Below are 18,613 nucleotides of genomic sequence, written 5' to 3' on the forward strand. Positions count from 1 at the left end.
TTGTGTTGCTGTACTCAGTCTAACTGTGGAGCATCCCTGCATGTAGTTTTGTATCGAGTTAGAAGACACATTGCTTGTCTTTTCCTATAGATGAAGTATTGCAACATGCCTTGAATGTTGGTTTTAAGTTGGATTGTGTAGGTTTGATGTGGGAAAAGGGATATTTGCTGCTGCTATACTGTATGGGTCTGCTTTTGTGTTGGATCAGTTTGCAAAGAGATGGAGCTGAAAGAGCACTGTTATATTTTGGTGAAGTGACACAAACTAGGAAGAGAGAGTTGCCTCTAACCCCTTGAGAGGATAAACTCCAGAACTAGTTCCTTAGTAATAATAACGTATGCATCTTGTAATATGGAAAACCTGTTTGAAAAATAACTCCTAGGGGGAAATTACCTTGAGGTTAGGGCTAAAACGCTCACTCCAAGCACTGTATTAAAATATTTCTAATTATATAGGTTTCAACTGAACCACTTGAAGATAACTCTTCCACAGACTTACCTTCCTGTAACACATCCAATAAACAGATGGAGCCAGCACTGGATATTAAGATTACTACGCTGTATATAGGAAACATAAAAGGAACGTCAACAGGTTGTGTTTTGGTAAGTTGACTTATTATTACTGTGATGGGACTTTTATTTTTATTTGTAAAGCCAAATAGTTCCACATTTACAAAGAGTTTTATTTGTAAAGCCAAGTTCCACATATTATGAATAGACTTCAAAGGATGAAAGAAGACGGATAACTCTGAAATTAAACCTGCCCCCTTCCTACCAGTTGTTTTGATCAAGAGGTGTCCATGTAAGTCATCACCTCCTATCTGTTGTACTGATATGTTCCATTCAGTGAGCTGCAAGGCTGTTGATGTTTTCCAAGAAATCCATGCTCTGAAGTTTTCAGAAAGCAAGATTTATATGAGTAGGCAGGGTACTTACATTCTCAATCATAACTCAAACTGGGACAATTTTTTAAAATCACAACGGGAAAGCAAAAACTGGCCTGGTCAGACGTACCATCTCTTGAAACCAAGAGCATTGATGTTTTACTGGAATACTGCAGATCTTACAACAAAGTAACCCTTAATGTTTGTATTCCAGATGGACAGTGTGCTCCAAACTTCTCATTTAAAGATATGCGCTCTATATCATAGTTTTAAAACAAAGAGCATTAAAACAGCACCAAAATCTTAATATGGACAGAGGGGGCAGCATACATATCATGTTATGAAAAGTATAAACCAAGAAACAGATTAAACCATAGCCCAGGTATGTTACGAAGTGTTGGGATTTGCGCAACTCCCAGACCGGACTCAGTGTACATAGTGCAATTAAAAAAAATCAGTTTTTGTTTGGACACACTTTTCAGTTCTGGTTTATAGCTTCACGCTTCAGGGTATTTCTTTGTAATAATTTCATCTGTACCCATTGCTAGTGTTCCCTGTGAAACAGATTCGCATACAGTAATAAAATGTATCATTAAAGTCTAATGAAATAAAGACTTGCCAAAATCATTTGAACCATAATTTGTGACTTCCATAGAATCAGTATCAATAGCCAGAATTTAAAATTTTTATCTTAACAGTTTAATTCTTAGCCTTTAGATTGGTAAGGAGAGGGAAAAGTGAAGACTAAGTATAGAGGATAATCTTAATTTAAAATGACCACAGGAGGAGTATTTCTTCAACTAGATTTTTTTATGTATAGTTTCCACATATTCTGTCAGTAAATTTGACTTCCTGCCCTAAGATGTATGTAAGATGCAGAACTGTACCACCATGTGATTGCTAATACAAAAGTTCTTAAATTATTTGTATAAGACAACTGCCAAAATGGTTGTTTCATTAGGCTCCTGTATTCATATTTACGGACCTACTTAAAAGTGACCAGGTTTTTAGGGGAGCTGGCCCTCTCGCTAGCTACCGTTGACTCCAGGGAGATTTGAGATGCTGAAGCATCTCTGAAAATCAGATCGGAGTTATTTAGATGCCTTAGTATGGATTTAGGAGCCTAACATTAGGCACCCTGGTCAAAAAAATTTAGGCTATGTTCTTAAATCCAATATTTTTTCTCTCAGCTTATTCAGCTGAGCAGAAAGAGGAATGTACAGAAAATAAATATGTGCTATTTAATTGTTTTGAGCAATAATGTTGAAAAATAAACTAATTTTTACTGTTTTAATTTTTCCTTTAAGTTTACTACAAGGTATATTAAGATCCCATTTCAAGGTAAGATACTATATTGCATCATGTCCACCTATTAACAAAACCATGCGCAAAACACTAACACGTTTTCTATGAAAACATTTTGTATAACTTACTGTTCTGCAAGCACTTTCCCTTTTTAATTGTTTTCAATATGGCATTTAGACCAAAGTGAGGGAGTTCTTATGTTACAGTAATTAATAGCTTAGTAACTTTTAACTAGTTCAGTAGCATCTGTGATGTTTATAATGAGTCCATCACTGTTATATCTTGGGCCTTGATCTTGCAAAGACTTAAGCAGCTACTTAATTAAGCATGTGCTTAATTTTAAAAGCAAGTAGTTTCATTGAAGTAAAAGGGACTGGACATGTACTTGAAGTTAAGCATACGCATAAATTTTTGCAGTCCAAGTGAAGTGTTACATGTTAGAGTTGAAGGAAATTCCTTAATCAACTAAAGATAAGGAAGTATAAACCAATATTTTAATGTTAAGTCAACTGTTCAGAGTATTATAACTTAATGAGCGTATAACCACTACTCATTGGGAAGTGTTACTCTGCCATTCTTAATTGATGACAGATGAATTGACTGAAAGAAGGGGAGTAGGTTTCTGACACAATTAAATTTAAACTTAATAGCTAGAGAATTAATATAACTACAATTATTCTTAGGGAAAATGAGTTAGAACTTCTATAAACAACCCCATTTTTGTGCAGTTGTGCTTTTGTATTACAATTTTGTAACTTTCTGTTTAGAGTGCAAGTCTTAGAAGAGTAGTTGTCTTCATGTACTACTCATGCTGCACAAGTTGAATACAATGGCATTTGACTTTTATTTTGTGTGTCTTAATATGCAATATATTTGTTTGTGTATCTCGGTGGTAAGTTCTGCTTATTTTAAACCCGGTTTTCTACAGTGGCTCCTAATAAGAACATAGAGTTGTCAGTGGATACCATGCACCTAAGAAAGTTTGGCCTGTGGAGGAATAACGAAGATTGTCACTCTTCAAGGACTAGCACTTTCATTTTCCTTTGGCTGTCTGCAGACTATGTAGAAAAGATCGAAACCCAATTAGAAAAGTCTGTTTTAAGCAAGCCATGTGAGTATATGATAGGGCTATTCACTGGCCCCTTTAAGACGTTATGAAAAAAATGTGATTGCTATATATAAGCATGCAATCAGGTGGCTATTTCAGATTTTAAATTTGAGAAACAGGAGACCATTAATTATTTAAAAAGTGGTCAGTTTTGCTTTCTCAAAATTCATCTGTTTAGTTGGCTTTCCTTAAAAGGGGAATTAAAGTTAACCTAATGTAATGCAAAAATTCAACAAATTAATGGCAGTCTAAAGCTCAGTGAAGTTGATGGGAAATTGTGTGAAAAGTACAGAAATAAATGTGCCCCTTTGAACTGTGCAACATTCTATTCTGCAAATGGCTGGTGTGATAGTGTGCTCAGAAGGCGAGGCAGCCAACTGGTTAGCAACCTGACTTTTGGCCCCTTTATTCTCTGACCAGGTGGTAGAGGTGTCACCTTAGACTGGAAAACTTCTGGCCTCCACTTGCCTCTGTGTCTCAGCCTGTAAGGGAGTATGGTAGGGGGTCCTGGGCCACGTGTGAAGCAACATCAACAGGGTCCTCCTGGCAGAGTCCAAGTCTGCTGCCTTGAGCTACTTCCTACTTATGTCTCTTCAGTTTGGGGCAAGGGCCCTATAATCCAAACAATTTCTAGTGGCTCACCTGGAGTAACACCGCCTTGTGGACCTTTTGTGGCATCAGATCCCTCTGAGTGGGGGCATATGTAAGGCTGGAGTGTCCTAGTCACACAGTGTCTTTTACATTCAAATCATAACCATTCACTCACTGCTAGATGCTCCCTAGTCTCCTCAACAGTATCTCTTGGTCAGGGACACAGTGCTTCTCCCCCAGTGGCTGTCAGGCTTGTATTGAAGCTCCCCTCATGAAGAGGCAGAGCTACCCCTTGTCTCTCTTTGCTGGTCAACCCTGAAATGAGCCAGGTTCTCTCTCTCCTTCCCCCTCTAGGCCTGTCATTGGCTGTAGGTATGTGGGGGCTAGCTGGACCTATACACTCTCTTTAACCCATTTTCTGCTGGTGGGAGGTTTCTCTGCTCTATCACAGATGGCTTTCAAAATCAGGCTGACTATAATAAGTATCTCTTTAAGAGCACGTATGGTGTTCTCCAGGGATTCTATCTTCTGATGGTGAATGTGCAAGAAGAATATCTTGGAAGACAGCAGGAGATGTATTGAATCTTCAAAAATGATGCTGTAACACTGTGGTGCAGTCTTGTTGGATTAAAATAGAAAAATCCCATGAGGTCAAATGCAGATAGATTATTTAACTTGTTTATACAGTCTTTTGGGCAGAGATTCTTTGTTTTGTAAAGCACTGAACACATCTGTAATGCCATGTAAGAAATAATGTGGGGATATAATTCTCCTTCATACATTCAGAGACCTTATAAATTAGGCAGGAATGAGGTAATAATTTGTCTGATGTACCAACTCTGACTTGGAGATGATGAACCACATTACTGTTGCTAAAAGAGAGAAAATAGGAAACAGGATGAAAATCAATAATTGAAGTGACAGAGAGAATCTCTCACGACTGGTCTGAGCCCACAGTATTTTGACTCATAAATGAGCAACCGCATGACCATTATTAAAAACTGTAGTGTCAGTATTCCTTGAGATTCAGTAGTACTTCTAACCCATAAATGTGCTTCTTTCTATTTAAAGAGAGAATTTAGGGTAAGCATTAGCTTTTACGCATGGAATAGGAGTTTTGTAAAGTGAGCGATTGAGTGAGGCCTAGTCTACTTTAGGGACTTAGGTTGGTTTAACTATGTTGCCTGGGGGTGTGAAAAATCCATACTCCTGAGTGATGCATTTTTTAAACTGACCTAATCACTGCCATAGACAGCAGTAGAATTCTCCCGTCGACCTAACTACCCTCCCTTAGGGAGGTGGATTACCTGTGCTGACTTGAGGAGTTCACTGAAGTGCTAAAGCGGCGCAGCTGCAGCGGTGCCACTGTGTCGCTGTAGTGTTTTATGTGTAGAGGTACCCAGAGGGCTCTGGGACCCTGCAAGGTGGGAGGGTCCCAGAGTTCAGGCTCCAGCCCAAGCCCAGAAGCCTACACTGCAGTTAAACAGCTCTGCGGTCCAAGTCCCCCGAGCCCGAGTCAGTTGGCACAGGCCAGCCACGGATTTTTAATTGCAGTGTAGACATACTCTTACAGAGACAAGTTGGGTGAGGTAATGTCTTTTACTGGACCAGTGTCTTGGTGAGAGACAAGCTTTCGAGCTACACAGAGCTCTTCTCGGAAACATAATGTCACAGCTAATAGAAGGTGTAACAGATTATTTAGCATAAGTCATTAACACATATTTCAAGGGGCCATTCAAGGTGAAGTGGCCCGATAACATCCCTCCAGTCCTGGGGGAAGGAAGGAGGGGGGAGGGAAGCACCATGGGGGGGAAGGTTGTTAGTGGGATAGATAGTTGTAATAAGCCATAAATCTAGTTTCTCCCTTCAGTTCATGATTTTTAGTGTCCAGTAAAGTTACTAATTTAAGCTCCCAGGCTCATCTTTTGAAGGTGTTGTGCAGCTTTCCTTTGAGAATGAGGACTGAGAGGTCAGATAGAGAGTGATTGCTTTGTGAAAAGTTTCAGAGTAGCAGCCATGTTAGTCTGTATTCGCAAAAAGAAAAGGAGGACTTGTGGCACCTTAGAGACTAACCAATTTATTTGAGCGTAAGCTTTCATGAGCTACAGCTCACTTCATCGGATGCATTCAGTGGAAAATACTCCTGTGAAAATACACTTGTGAAAAGTGTTCACCTGTAGGTGAAATGGTGTTCTTGTCTCATCCTTTTGCTGTGTGAGTTCATTTGAGAGCATAGTGATTGTCTGGTTTCACCCACATAAGTGTTGTTGGGGCATTTAGTGCACTGGATGAGGTATAAACCACATCTTGTGATAGGCATGGGTAGGACTCATGGATCTTGAAGGATGTGTTATGTGGAGAGTTGATCATCATAACAGTGGAGATATGTCTGCAGGTTTTGCATTTGTTCTGGCAAGGTCTGGTGCTGCTTTGAGTTGGTGTGTCCTGGTTTGTGGGTAGCTTGTTTCTGATGAGGAGGGTTGGGGGTTGTTTGAAGGCCAGAAGAGGGGATTCAGGAAAGATTTCTTTCAGGATGTAGTCCCCATCGAGTACAGGTTGTAAATGAGTTATGCATTCATGATGACCAGCTCTAGAAATTAAGGCTAAATCCTCAGGGAATTCAGATGCATTGAAATTAGTGGTAAATATGAGCCTAATCCAGTAGGCAGTTGTGAATATCAGCCCAAATTATTTTGAGGCATTATTGTTTAATAGTAAACCTTAAGGAGGCACTATTAGGTTTTTTATGCTTGTCTGTTTTGTGCCTGTTAAATTTAATTTAAAACTTTTGAAATGTAAATTGTAACTTCTTTCAACAAATCATTGCTGTGATCTGACAATTATAGTCTATGCAACTGTTGCTGAAGTTCTGCCATGTCTCGTCAGTCTCAGTTAATGCTCTGCCTTTTTTCTTCTGACAGCCAAATCTAGCGAATTTGTTTTCCTCGAACTCTTCCAACCACTCACGGAAAGAGAACAGATTAAGCTGAATGAGGTGATTGCGGAAGTGAGGAAGAAAAACAGGTCCCCAGATCTCTCTGACTACTTGTCTTGGAAGCAGGCATTACCTTTGTTTAAGGACTTGTCACCTGAGGAAAGCTCCTTTATGAATTATTGCCAGGCTTCATTTCAGCAGCAGATGCAGAAGAGCAGCACTCCAGTTCTTGTGAACCCCCTACCTCAGGTTAATAAATGACTCTCAAATGATTCATTGGAGTCAAGTCACTTACTGCCAGTAGAGAAATCAAGCCATTTTCAATTACTCACAGAAAATAAAAGTATCTGTATCCATAGTTAAGAATCGATAACGTTTGTTAGTGTATCCTTCATAATGAGGCAATAGTTACATTCTGCATTAAATGCTGGATTGTCCCCTGTAAGGGTGCACAGGAGGAGGGTTCAAGGGGCCCTCTGCCATTGTACAAAACCTGTGCAAGAGCCAGCCAGAACCATGGTTCTTGCATTCAGAGAAGCACAAGGATCCCATTCCCGCCTTCTGCTTCTAGGTGTGCAAGCCATTGTAGGGCACTGGATGTATTGCACAGTCTGGTCCTGATATGCGTCCCTTTGAGGGGAAAATTGGAAGCTGAAAGTATGAAACTGACCAATTCCCCAAATGTCAAAAATCAGACACATTTGTTCTATTCAGTAACAGTATTGGTATAGGAAAGGTGGGTTGGTCTGAGTACAAAACTAGAAGCCAAGAATTCATCTGTTTTGCTCCCTGCTTTGTGATAGCTCTGTAGTCTTTGCCAAGTCACTAAAGGCTTGATGTGCCCAATAACTGCAGCTCCCATTGAAACCAATGGGGTACTCGGCGCCTCTGACATTCCAGCCTTATCTTTTCTGCTTCTCTTTCCTTTTCAAAAAGGTGAGGATAATACTCCCCAATTCACATGGCTGACTAATGTTTGTAAACCATTTTGAAGAGAAAAATGCTGTGTAGGTGTTACCTGTCGTTGTTTATATATGTGCTTGGGCTCACAGGTACATTTACCATTGAACTGCTTAATGTTGCATGTAAATGTTAAGTTCTGTTTTTGCTAGCCAGCAGGTAGGTTTTGGCAGGAGGAGAAAGGGGACAAAATATGAAGATTTAATGAATAATGAATGAATTGAATAATAAATGAAGATTTATTGTAGATAGCAAGATGTACTTAGGTTTGTTTTACTTCTAGCCTTGTTTTACTTCTAGCCTTGTTTTACTTCTAGCTGTGTTTTCACTTGTGTATAAAGATGATTTTTTTGTTTAGGTTTTTTTTTTTTTCTTTTCACCAGCAGGAACCAAAAGCAAATGTCACCAAGCCAAGTTATGCTCTGTTGCAGAAGCAAAATGGTGGTTGTTATTCCATTTCTATGTCATCTAAGTCAGATGATGAGTGGAAAGAAATAAGGGAAACTGGACCAGTTAAGAAGTATGTATGCTTTATTTATATGAGCAGTTAAGAAAAAAGCCCATGATTGCAAATTACATAAGTAAATAGCTGGAATAAATTAATGACTTAATTAATATTTGTAAATCACTTTTGAGATTTTTGGGTGAAAGGTGCATGTGGTACCCAATTAACAGTATTTTATTTTGATTTATTTAGTCCAAACTTTAAATAAGATATTTCAAACTGTAAGTCTTAATACAACATCTCTTCTTTTTCACAATTTCATCCTTTTTCTTCACAGGCTTTCAGCCTGTGACTCATGCTAATATCCCAACTCAATTTAAAACCATAGTTCACCAACATCTAACGTGGGCCGGTATTCCTACACACACTTAATTTTAGCTGAAAATTTTACACTGTTTTGTTTTTGTATGAGAGATTAAAAGTGGAAATACTCAGTACACCGTTCAAATCAGGTAGCATGAGTATTGGCCTGGAAACGAGTTTTTACATTGTAAATGTTAACTGCAGAGCTGAACCTTCAGCTCGTGTAAATAATGATGTAAATGACGTCAGTGCTGATTTAAATCACCTGAGAATCTGTCTTGTATCTTTCCCCACTTAACACAGTCAAATATTATCAAATATTTAACAAATATTTATTTAAAAATAACGTCCTTAGATTATCAGTGTACCATGTCCGTAGGTGGAAGACATGTAGATCCTCTTATTATTATTTGAGAGAGTAATGGCGAAATGTTTCAAGTTCAGAACTGTGCTGAGTTACTGACCAATGAGAAACTGCTGAGCTTGAATTAATATGCAAACTAGATATCATTAACTTGGGTTTGAATAGAGACTGGGAGTGGCTGGGTCATTACACATATTGAATCTATTTCCTTAAGTTAAGGATCCTCACACCTTCTTGTCAGCTGTCCAAATGGGCCATCTTGATTATCACTACAAAAGTTTTTTTCTCCTGCTGATGATAGCTCATCTTAATTAATTAGCCTCTTACAGTTTGTATGGCAACTTCACCTTCTCTGTATGTGTATATATATCTTCATATATATCTTCTTACTATATGTTCCATTCTATGCATCCGATGAAGTGAGCTGTAGCCCACGAAAGCTTATGCCCTAATAAATTTGTTAGTCTCTAAGGTGCCACAAGTGCTCCTGTTCTTTTTGATCGTACACTGTACATCTGGGTTAATGGCGAGTTTAGAAAGCCACTGTTTTAACAGCTTTTATAGAAAGCTGCTGAAATCTGAGACACGCCTGCCATATGCTTTTTATATAAGGGACAAGATTTTATAGATGGCTTTAGTTACATACAAAACCAGAATACCGATACTTCTTTTCCCCTGATTTTTTTGAAACGGTCAGTTTCAGTCATTTCTGTGTATTATTGACTCAGGTTTTGCAGTGTTACATTATGTGCAATATTACTGTAGTAATGCAAATACTCAATTTTGCACATGTATGATAGTGTTAGGAATAGAGTACCAATATAATTCCAAGTGTTTAATTAGAGTCACTGTGAAAGTACATAGGTTGAGCAAAAGTGCTCTCATTCTTCCATGAATGTGGTCATTCTAATTTCCTATTATTTCATCATTCCCTTTCAAAACATGTATTAGTTTAAGTTCTTGATAATTTTCTGCCAAATGCTGCACACTTTGAGTTGATCACAAAGATCTTGGATGCATATATTGGAATCCATAGCAATGGTTAATGTGTCAGGCTCAAACAATGAAGAAAAGGTGGAGGTTTGTCAGGTTTTCATGAAGTGGGAACTTCATAGAAGCTGTGTGAAGAGATGGGAGCGAGGATAACTAGACAAGTAGAATCATTTATATCTTAGTAGCCCGTCAATACATCTGCTTGAACTAGCATAAAACACAGTCCATAAAGATTTTTGCTTAGATAATGTACATCTATGAATCTCCGTAGTATTGTTTCACCACCTTCTGAAGCATAATTTCATGGGCATTAGGAATATTTTGTAAGTGACTTGTTAAACTATAGCTCATCTTGTTATAATATCACTTTTGCTTTCTAGTTTGATTGTTTATCCTGCCCCACCCACAAAAGGAGGACTGGGTGTCACAAGAGAGGATCTAGAGTGTCTAGAGTATGGAGAATTCCTCAATGATGTCATCATTGACTTCTATCTTAAGTAAGTAATAAAAGGGACGAATAAGAATCATTTTGATGTTAATTTATTTTTGACTGAAACCTAAAATGGTGATCTCTAAACAGTCTGTGGTGATTACAATAGAGCAAAGACTTGGCCTAGTTCCAATTTTGGCTGTTATTTTTAGCCTATCTATATTCCCCTGCAGTTAAAGTTGGCTGGATTTTATTCTTCACTTCTCCCAAAAGATACTGTTGTATACTCTAGATAGAGCAGAATAGCTGCAGTGTTTCCACTCCAGAAATGAATGCACTTTCATTGTGAGTGAAGTAGGGTTGTCAGGTGCATGATTTGCTACCAGAAAGTCTGGTCGAAAAGGGGACCTGGCGACTCCGGTCCGCACTGCTGACCAGGCCATTAAAAGTCCAGTCAGCGGCGCAGCAGGGCTAAGGCAGGCTCCCTGCCTGCCTTGGCTCCTCGTGACTCTTGGAAGCAGCGGCATGTCCCCCCGCTTCGGCTCCTAGACATACGGGCAGCCAGGGGTCTCCACATGCTGCAGCCGCCCCAAGCGTCAGCTCTGCAGCTCTCATTGGCTGGGAACTGCGCCTCACCCCAGCCCTGATCTCTCTCTCACCCTCCAAACCTTCGGCCCCAGCCCGGAGCACCCTCCTGCACCCCATACACTTCATCCCCAGCCCCACCCCAGAGTCTGCACCCCCCAGCCGGAGGTTCCAGCTTCCAGGAATTTTAGTGGGAGTGTGGGCTTTTATGCATCCTGCCACCTTTCAGGAGCTATCTGAAATGGAGCAATGCTTTACAAAGCCCACATTGCCTTCTGCCATTTTTTTCTGGAGTATCCTGAAGTGCTGACTCAAACCTGAGCAGAATCCTGGTCATCTGCAGAGCATGTTCAAGGCTCACCTTTGTTTGTTTTACGAAAGTTTTGCCGCAGTAACTGTAAGCGAGAGCATTGCAATCAAAAATTTCTAACCCGTGGGGAAGCAAAGCATAGCACCATGTGAATCTTTTGATACACAGGGCTTTGCTGAAGAATAGTATTCTCTGATAAACTAAAAATAAATTCTGCAGCAGGGTACCTGGATTCTGCAATTTTAAAAATTGAAGGGTTTTACTTAATGAATTAACTATGAAATTAAATAATACAATTGTAATGACAATACACACCTGTAACCTGTTGTTTCATAGTCTTTGCAGGCTTGTTTGACAGTTGGTTCATGTTTTCAAGCTCATTTTAGTAGAAACTTAATTATTTAAATATGAAAGGATTGATTCTGGTGTACAGATCTCAGACAGAGGGTGGATTCAGTGGGGCTGTGCTCTTAATAACTGTGTTTGGCACTTAGATACTAAAGTGATAACCATCCATACACAATTAAAATAAGTTAGATAGAAAATTTTGACTTGGCTAGCAGCTATAAAGATAACTGATTACAAAATGTAAGATAACCCTGATGTATTTTAATATTTTTGTGAAGATTATGTTGTCGAGGGGGGAAGGTAATTTCCACATAAAGAGTAAAAAGCTGCAATTGTTGTTTTTTCGGTAGATATCTCTTGTTGGAGAAAGCACCAAAGCAGCTTGCTGAGCGTTCGCATATTTTTAGCAGCTTCTTCTATAAGTGCCTGACCAGGACAGGAAAAAACTCTGAAGAAGATCCCAAACTGTCGTAAGTTCACTTCCAGATGCCATAATGTCACTGTTTACAAGTAAAGGATTTGTTACATTAACAGACAAGTACTGACAGTCATGGTTTTAATTAGAAGGGGGAAGAAACAAATTAGTAATATACATTGTTCTCCAGTAATGAATGTTCTCCATGGATCACGCATAATCTTCAGTAAAGTGTCCTTTGGCATGTAGTATTCTTAGTGTTCTCAGATCTTCCAGATATGCCTCAAGTCACAGTTTAGGTTTGCAGTCATAGAATGGTAATGGTGGATTTTATTAAAGTTTGTCTGTGATGGACATTTGATTGTAAATACAAACAATGCTTTCGCTTTCCTCCAGATTCTTTTTCTGGGTCTAGAATTTAATATGTCTTCACTTAGTTTGATTACCTCTCTGTTGAAGATTCATGCAATTTTGCAAGAAGGACCTCCGTTTTTTTTTACTGTTCTTTTTAAGCATAGCACATATAGCTGCTCCCTTTATTTATTAAGTTCACGTGGTAATCACATGTTTTTTTGCGAGAGAAGATTTCATATTGTGTAAGGGCAGTTCTCTGATATGGAGTCAGATTCTTTCCTGAGAAGTCAAGGTCTCTGAAATTTGCTGTACCTTTTTCGTTGAGGATGAAATTAATCTCTCCTAACACACAGCAACTTGACTATTTTGTGTGTAGGTGTAACTTCCTTCCTCCCCAGATCCTAGGCTGACTGGAAGGCTGCAGTGTAGTCTCTTCACAGGTACTGTTCCTGCCTATGGATTTTAATAGGACCCCTTCCCACTGCATGTTTCCTGTGCTCGTTTTGAGCTGCACAGTAGTGGATCCTATAGCCCCTCCCCTAACCTGCCCCCAAACCTTCTCTTTATGTTGGTCTATGCAGAGCCAGCACAGAAACATGCAGGGGGTGCAGAGTTGTTCCATCCTCTTCCTCAGCACTTTGTCCGTACCTTTGCCCAGACACTGCCACAGTTCAGGTTGTAATAATACAGATGGCTTCTGGAACAGGGTGTATTTCACTCAAAGTTGACTAATGTGTAGCACTTTACAAATCACTCAGTAGTTTTCACATCATCCTATGCTAAATTAGAAAATGTGAAAACTAAGTTTTGATTTCCTGAAGATTTTTTGACAGTCTCCCTTAAAAATGGAACTATATTTTTTCACTGTAAATTGGAGAGGAAATATGGTCTAGTAGTTCAAACACAGAACCAGGAGAGATCTGCATTCTATTCCTAGCTCTTTCACAATGTGTGATCTTGTGCAAAGCCCTTAAATTCGGTTCCTTAGATTTTTGTCTCTGTAAGATAGGATTAGTCAATAATACTGGTCTTCAAAAGGGGTGTTGTGAGGTTTAGTTCATGAATGTTTGTTTGTAAATCATTGAAGACCCTTGGTTAGAAATCGTTACAGAAGCCTAATATCACCATCTTCCATGGCCAGTTGCTTGGTGCAGGAGTTAGTGGATATGGGTCTATTGCCTGTGTTATGCAGGATGTCAGATTAGAAGATCATAATGGTCCTTTCTGGCCTTAAAATCTATGGATAAGCTAGCTCAAATAAGTTTAACTGAAAAGACTCAGAAAATTACTCAGTATACAGATCAGTCCACCTGTTCTGTAAGTGACTTCTCATAGATTCTTGATGAGGTGTTTTGCCAGCCTCTGCATCTCCCCTCTCGAAGTGCTCTTGAGATTTTTTAAAAAAGGACTTGTTTAGGGTGGGAAGCAGTAGAGTTTATCGGGGAGCTAATTTCCAGCCTGACACTTTTGTGAGCACATGAATGTTAAGTACATTTAAAATACATTCCCTTTAAAGATGTTTAAATTGGCAGAGCCCTTCTTTTCGGACACAGAAGAAGAAATTATTCCCAAATATTTGCTTTGATTTTAAGTTAACACAGCTGTATTGCCAGCCCTAAGCATTCAGAAATCATGAGTTTGGTCCCAAAATCATGACACTTAAAAAGATATTCAGAGTTCATTTTACTTACGTTCTGGTTTTTGGCCTTGAGCATACAGTGAGGGTGGGGAGTCACATGGTACAAAATTTTCTCTGCAACTGGGAAGTCTGGGAACCTTTTTTCAATGTCAGCTGAGAGTCTCACATAATTGCATGACTCTGGTACCTGCGACTTTAAGAGGAACACCACATATTGCAAGACTTGCAGTAAGTTAATGAACGTTGGCAACACTGAAGTTCTTCAGCAGAAAAACCCAAAGAAACAAACCAATGGTAATTGTTGTTTTTGTATTCACAGAGTGGCACAAAGAAGACATAAAAGAGTAAGAACATGGACTCGACATATAAACATCTTTAATAAAGATTATATCTTTGTGCCTGTTAATGAGGAGTAAGTATGACACACATACTTTTGAAACAGTTTTTTGTGGGGCCATTTTCTGAATCTTAAAATTTCAAACATTTTAAATTTACTCTCAAAGGGAGCAGAGAAATTTCCAGGGTCCAATATTTTATGATCCACCAGCAATCGAAATAAATGCCACTAGAAAGCTCGGGATTCCTGATAGATTTTAAAGCACTAAACACCATGCTGTCTGTCTAGATCAGGGGTGGTCAAACTTTTTGGCCTGAGGGCCACATCGGGGAATAGAAATTTTATGGTGGAACGTGAATGCCCACAAAATTGGGGTTGGAGTGTGGGAGGGGATACGGGCTCTGAGGTGGGGCTGGGGATGAGGGGTTTGGAGTGTAGGAGGGTGCTCTGGGCTGGGACCGAGGGGTTCAGAGGTTGGGGGGGATCAGGGCTGGGGCAGGGATGCAGGAAGGGATGCAGTTTCCGGCTGGAGGTGTGGGCTCTGGGGTGGAGCTGGGGATGAGAGGTTTGGGGTGCGGGAGGGTGCTCCGGGCTGGAATGAGGGGTTTGGAGAGCTGGAGGGGGAATCAGAGCTAGGGCTGGGGCAGAGGGTTAGGGTGTAGGGAGAGGCTCAGGGGTGCAGGCTCTGAGCAGCGCTTCCCTCAAGCGGCTCCCGGAAGCAGCAGCATGTCCCTTCTCCTGCTCCTACGCAAGGGGTGCGGCCAGGCGGCTTTGCACACTGTCACATCCACAGGCACCGCCCCTGCAGCTCCCACTGGAGTGCCAGAGGGAGCCATTGGAGCGTGTAGGAGCTGAAGGAGGCCATGCTGCGGCTTCCAGGAGCCGTGTGGAGTGGCCCCTGACCCTGGGTTCCAGCTAGAGCACTGGAACGGGGCTGAGCCGCGTGGTGCAGCCCCCGACCCGGCATCCCAGCTGGAGCGCCAGAGCAGGGCAAGTCCCAGATCCCACTCCCCAGCTGGAGCTCGTGGGCCAGCTTAAAACGGCTCCGGCCCACAGGCCGTAGTTTTCCCACCCCTAACCTAGATGAAGAGCCCGCATTTCCAGTGGTGTAACAGATTAGTCTCTAACTTTAGCAATTTAGGAGATTGGCTAAAATGTCAGAATTGAAGTGGGGGAGTAATCTAAATAGTTTTAGGGTGTGCTCTCATTATGTACCAGGGTTAGAAATGCTTTGGTTGATCAGTACAAACACTCCCAGGACTGTTAAGCTTTTCCGAGTGTGGATACTCTCTCGTTGGTCAGCAAGAAAATAATTACATAGACTCTGAGTTTAAAAGTAAAATAAAGAGCAATCCTGTTCGTTGTGCGGAAAATATAATTAGTTTAAAATAAAGTTCCTCCAAATGTTAGCATTTCATATGCGTCTGGTTTGAAGAAAGCTATTTCCTTGCCTCCAGTAACCTTTTCTTTGTGGGTCTTTATTCCAGAAAGGCTTGGTTGTATTTTTAGGGTGTTTTTGTTTAGTTGTCATCATATACCCTATGAACTTGGGTACTTTCCTGTAAGCAGCTCCCTGTAGAACAAGCCATAGTACTGCAGTACTAGTACCAATATATGGGCCTGATTCTACACTGCCCCACACGTGGAAGTCCCGTTGAGGTTGATAAGTGATGTCAGTGGAAGTTGTGTATACAAAAGAGCAGCTGTAGAGTGAGGTCATGTAAATGTGTTCAGGTTGGCGGAATATATTGTGGACTATATCCATGTTCTCATACCTGGCACTGATCATTCGATTAGGGTATCCTGAGGTTTTTGTTTTGTTTGTTTGCAGGGAGTGTGTGTTGAGAACCAGATAGGAGAAGTACTTGAGAACCAGGAAAGTGAGAATTGTCTTTACAACAGTGTCCTGCTGCAGAAGTGAAATGAGTAGGAGTATATGTGTATCATTGTGTTCTTCTAAATGAACATCGTAAAGGTCAGAACTGATAGACATACAGTGGAGCAACAATGCATTAGTTCCATTAGCTCACTAGTACCAGAGGCTTTCCACAGCATTTAAAGGACTCTTGAATACTGAATTGCTGACATTTTATTTTTTTTATTTTTCCTCTCATCCCCATGGTAGATCTCACTGGTACATTGCAGTTATTTGCTTTCCTTGGTTAGAAGAAGCGGTATATGAGGACTGTCCAAATCAGGGGTCACTGCAGTCCCAGACTCAGCAATCTCCACTTCAGTCAGAAAAGAAGAGAGAAACAGGTAGAACCAACACAGTGCTGGTCTTCAGTGATAACTGGAAGAATAAAGAAGACCTGGATGTAAAGAGCAATCTGCACTCAGACGGTAGTGATTTTTTAAAAAGAAAATGATGAAAAACTGTTAGCTTCATGCTTTAATGAGGCACTTATCAAAGAAAACTTAATTCTTTGCAAGACTGATTTAGTGGATTTTTTAGGTTACCATAGGTAATAAAATTCCCTGATATATTAGGGGCTGTATTATGTTCTTGATGCCTGTGTGCAACTTTCTTAGACATGAATGGAAGCGGCATGTGCAGATACAGCGCATGATTTAGTCCTAAGTGAGGTTTCCATACTAGGATCCTGGCCGAACTCGCATCAAAGTCAATGAAAAAAATCTCATTGATTTCAGTGCGAGTTGGATCAGGACCCTAGTGAGGTTCTTCAGCAATATTCAGCCATTCAGACATGCTTGTACCAAAGGGAACTAAAGCTAGCTTATGTTCATGCCATCTTCTTTACAATGCGGATAGAGCCATTGATCAAGAAATGCAAATATTTCAGCCAAAAAATAGAAAATAATTGTTCTTATTTTAAATTTACTGTCTCACACTAGGTAAAGATCATCATGCTTCATCTCCAAATTTGGAGTCAAATCATTATGAAGTAAGTACTTTTCTGTACTGACAAGGGAGAAACAGTGAAGTCTTTAGTGGCAATCTGACACTGTCAGATTAAAAATTACATTTAAAAATAAAATTTAGGACAAAAATATCTGCTAATGTCCTTTTAGGTAAACAATAACAAGTAGTAGTGTATATTTGGATGTATTGGACAAGGACATGCTTGGGTTTTATTTTTGCTTGGCATAACTAGACTACTTGAATGTCACTGCTTTACTATCTGCATCCAAACCAGTATTGTTTTTAGGCTGGGTTATTGCTTTCATAGTATCTGAAACATGTTTCCCTATAGCTTCTTGATTCTGCATCTTCTGAGCCCAATCTTGAGCTGATGGGCTCTGCTTGTTCTTTTAAAGACTGAGAGAGGCGTAATGGAAGATCTGATTCATAAAGAAGCTCAAGTGTCTTTAGGATGGTTGGATTCTACAGAACTCTCACCTCTGGGACTGGCAGGGAGAGCAAACTCTAAGGGGAAAAAAATGCAGGCAGGCAGATGTTTGTTGATTTTAAGAAAGGGTATGGGCTAGATTGTGGCTCAGTCTAATGCAGCTGCAGAAAGAACTGAAAGGGTGTGAACTCCTCCCATCCGCCCCATGTGACTGCATAGGACTTGGTCAGATTCTGGGCACAAGATGGAAAGCAGAGGCTGAGCATCTGGTACTCCCTCTTTGAAAGTAAGTGGATGAGAAAGGGGAAGGGAGTAGGAGTCATGTCTGTGCACCTCCCCCAGGCACCAGCTAATAAAGTTGGTTGGATGCAAGGGACAGGAATATGATGTATGGCTAGTAATGAGCTGATGCAGTATATTCCCCCAAACCTGAAACAGGAGCTCAGGAGACATTGACCCAGAGAGGTGCATCTGAGTCACAGTTCCTTTCTGCAGCTTCTTCTGGGCCATTCACTCCCTCTTTGAGAGTAAACTCTCCATCTCGTCCTTAGTGCTGCTTCGAGTGATGGTCCGTGTGTGTATTCCACACATGGGATGTACATGTGCACCATGAATCTGAGTCCGGAAAATTTTAGTAAGCAGTGTCCGTTGGTCTGCACACATCCAGTGGAATTCCTTGTGCTTTGAATCAAGGGCGTAAAGGGCAGCGAGGACTGGTGCCTCTCCAGTTCCTTCTTACTGCTACATGGCTTGAGTCAGAATCCCATGTTTGCTTCAACCTTCCTGTTCTGTAAACCTATGAATACGATTTGTAAATTGTTTAATGGCGTAATATTTTAGTGTTTTTATAGTTAGTTTAGTTACTCCCCACCCCGGTGAGCTTCTTCCTCCAAAGAGGGACTATGCCAAGAGTTTCTGGGTTCAAGAACTGTGTCTC

The 18,613-nt window shown here is 40.4% G+C and overlaps 1 protein-coding gene across 7 annotated transcripts in view; it reads left to right on the plus strand.

The window, feature by feature from the left end:
* Nucleotides 1–18,613, plus strand: part of SENP7 (SUMO specific peptidase 7) — a 72,271-nt gene that overhangs the window by 45,978 nt on the left and 7,680 nt on the right. For 4 of the 7 annotated variants that reach the window (XM_084616310.1, XM_084616316.1, XM_084616315.1 and 1 more), the window contains 10 exons: nt 456–602; nt 2,191–2,224; nt 3,117–3,299; nt 6,809–7,071; nt 8,166–8,302; nt 10,328–10,444; nt 11,971–12,090; nt 14,348–14,440; nt 16,491–16,708; nt 17,222–17,271. In XM_084616310.1, the coding sequence (XP_084472436.1) occupies nt 456–602; nt 2,191–2,224; nt 3,117–3,299; nt 6,809–7,071; nt 8,166–8,302; nt 10,328–10,444; nt 11,971–12,090; nt 14,348–14,440; nt 16,491–16,708; nt 17,222–17,271 (1,362 nt within the window). The remainder of the gene's footprint in view (nt 1–455; nt 603–2,190; nt 2,225–3,116; nt 3,300–6,808; nt 7,072–8,165; nt 8,303–10,327; nt 10,445–11,970; nt 12,091–14,347; nt 14,441–16,490; nt 16,709–17,221; nt 17,272–18,613) is intronic. The other 3 variants (XM_084616312.1, XM_084616313.1, XM_084616314.1) reach the window with 3 other exon arrangements.

The sequence above is a fragment of the Lepidochelys olivacea genome (assembly GCF_965140295.1).
Source record: "Lepidochelys olivacea isolate rLepOli2 genome assembly, chromosome: 1".
Taxonomy (NCBI): Eukaryota; Metazoa; Chordata; order Testudines; family Cheloniidae; genus Lepidochelys; species Lepidochelys olivacea.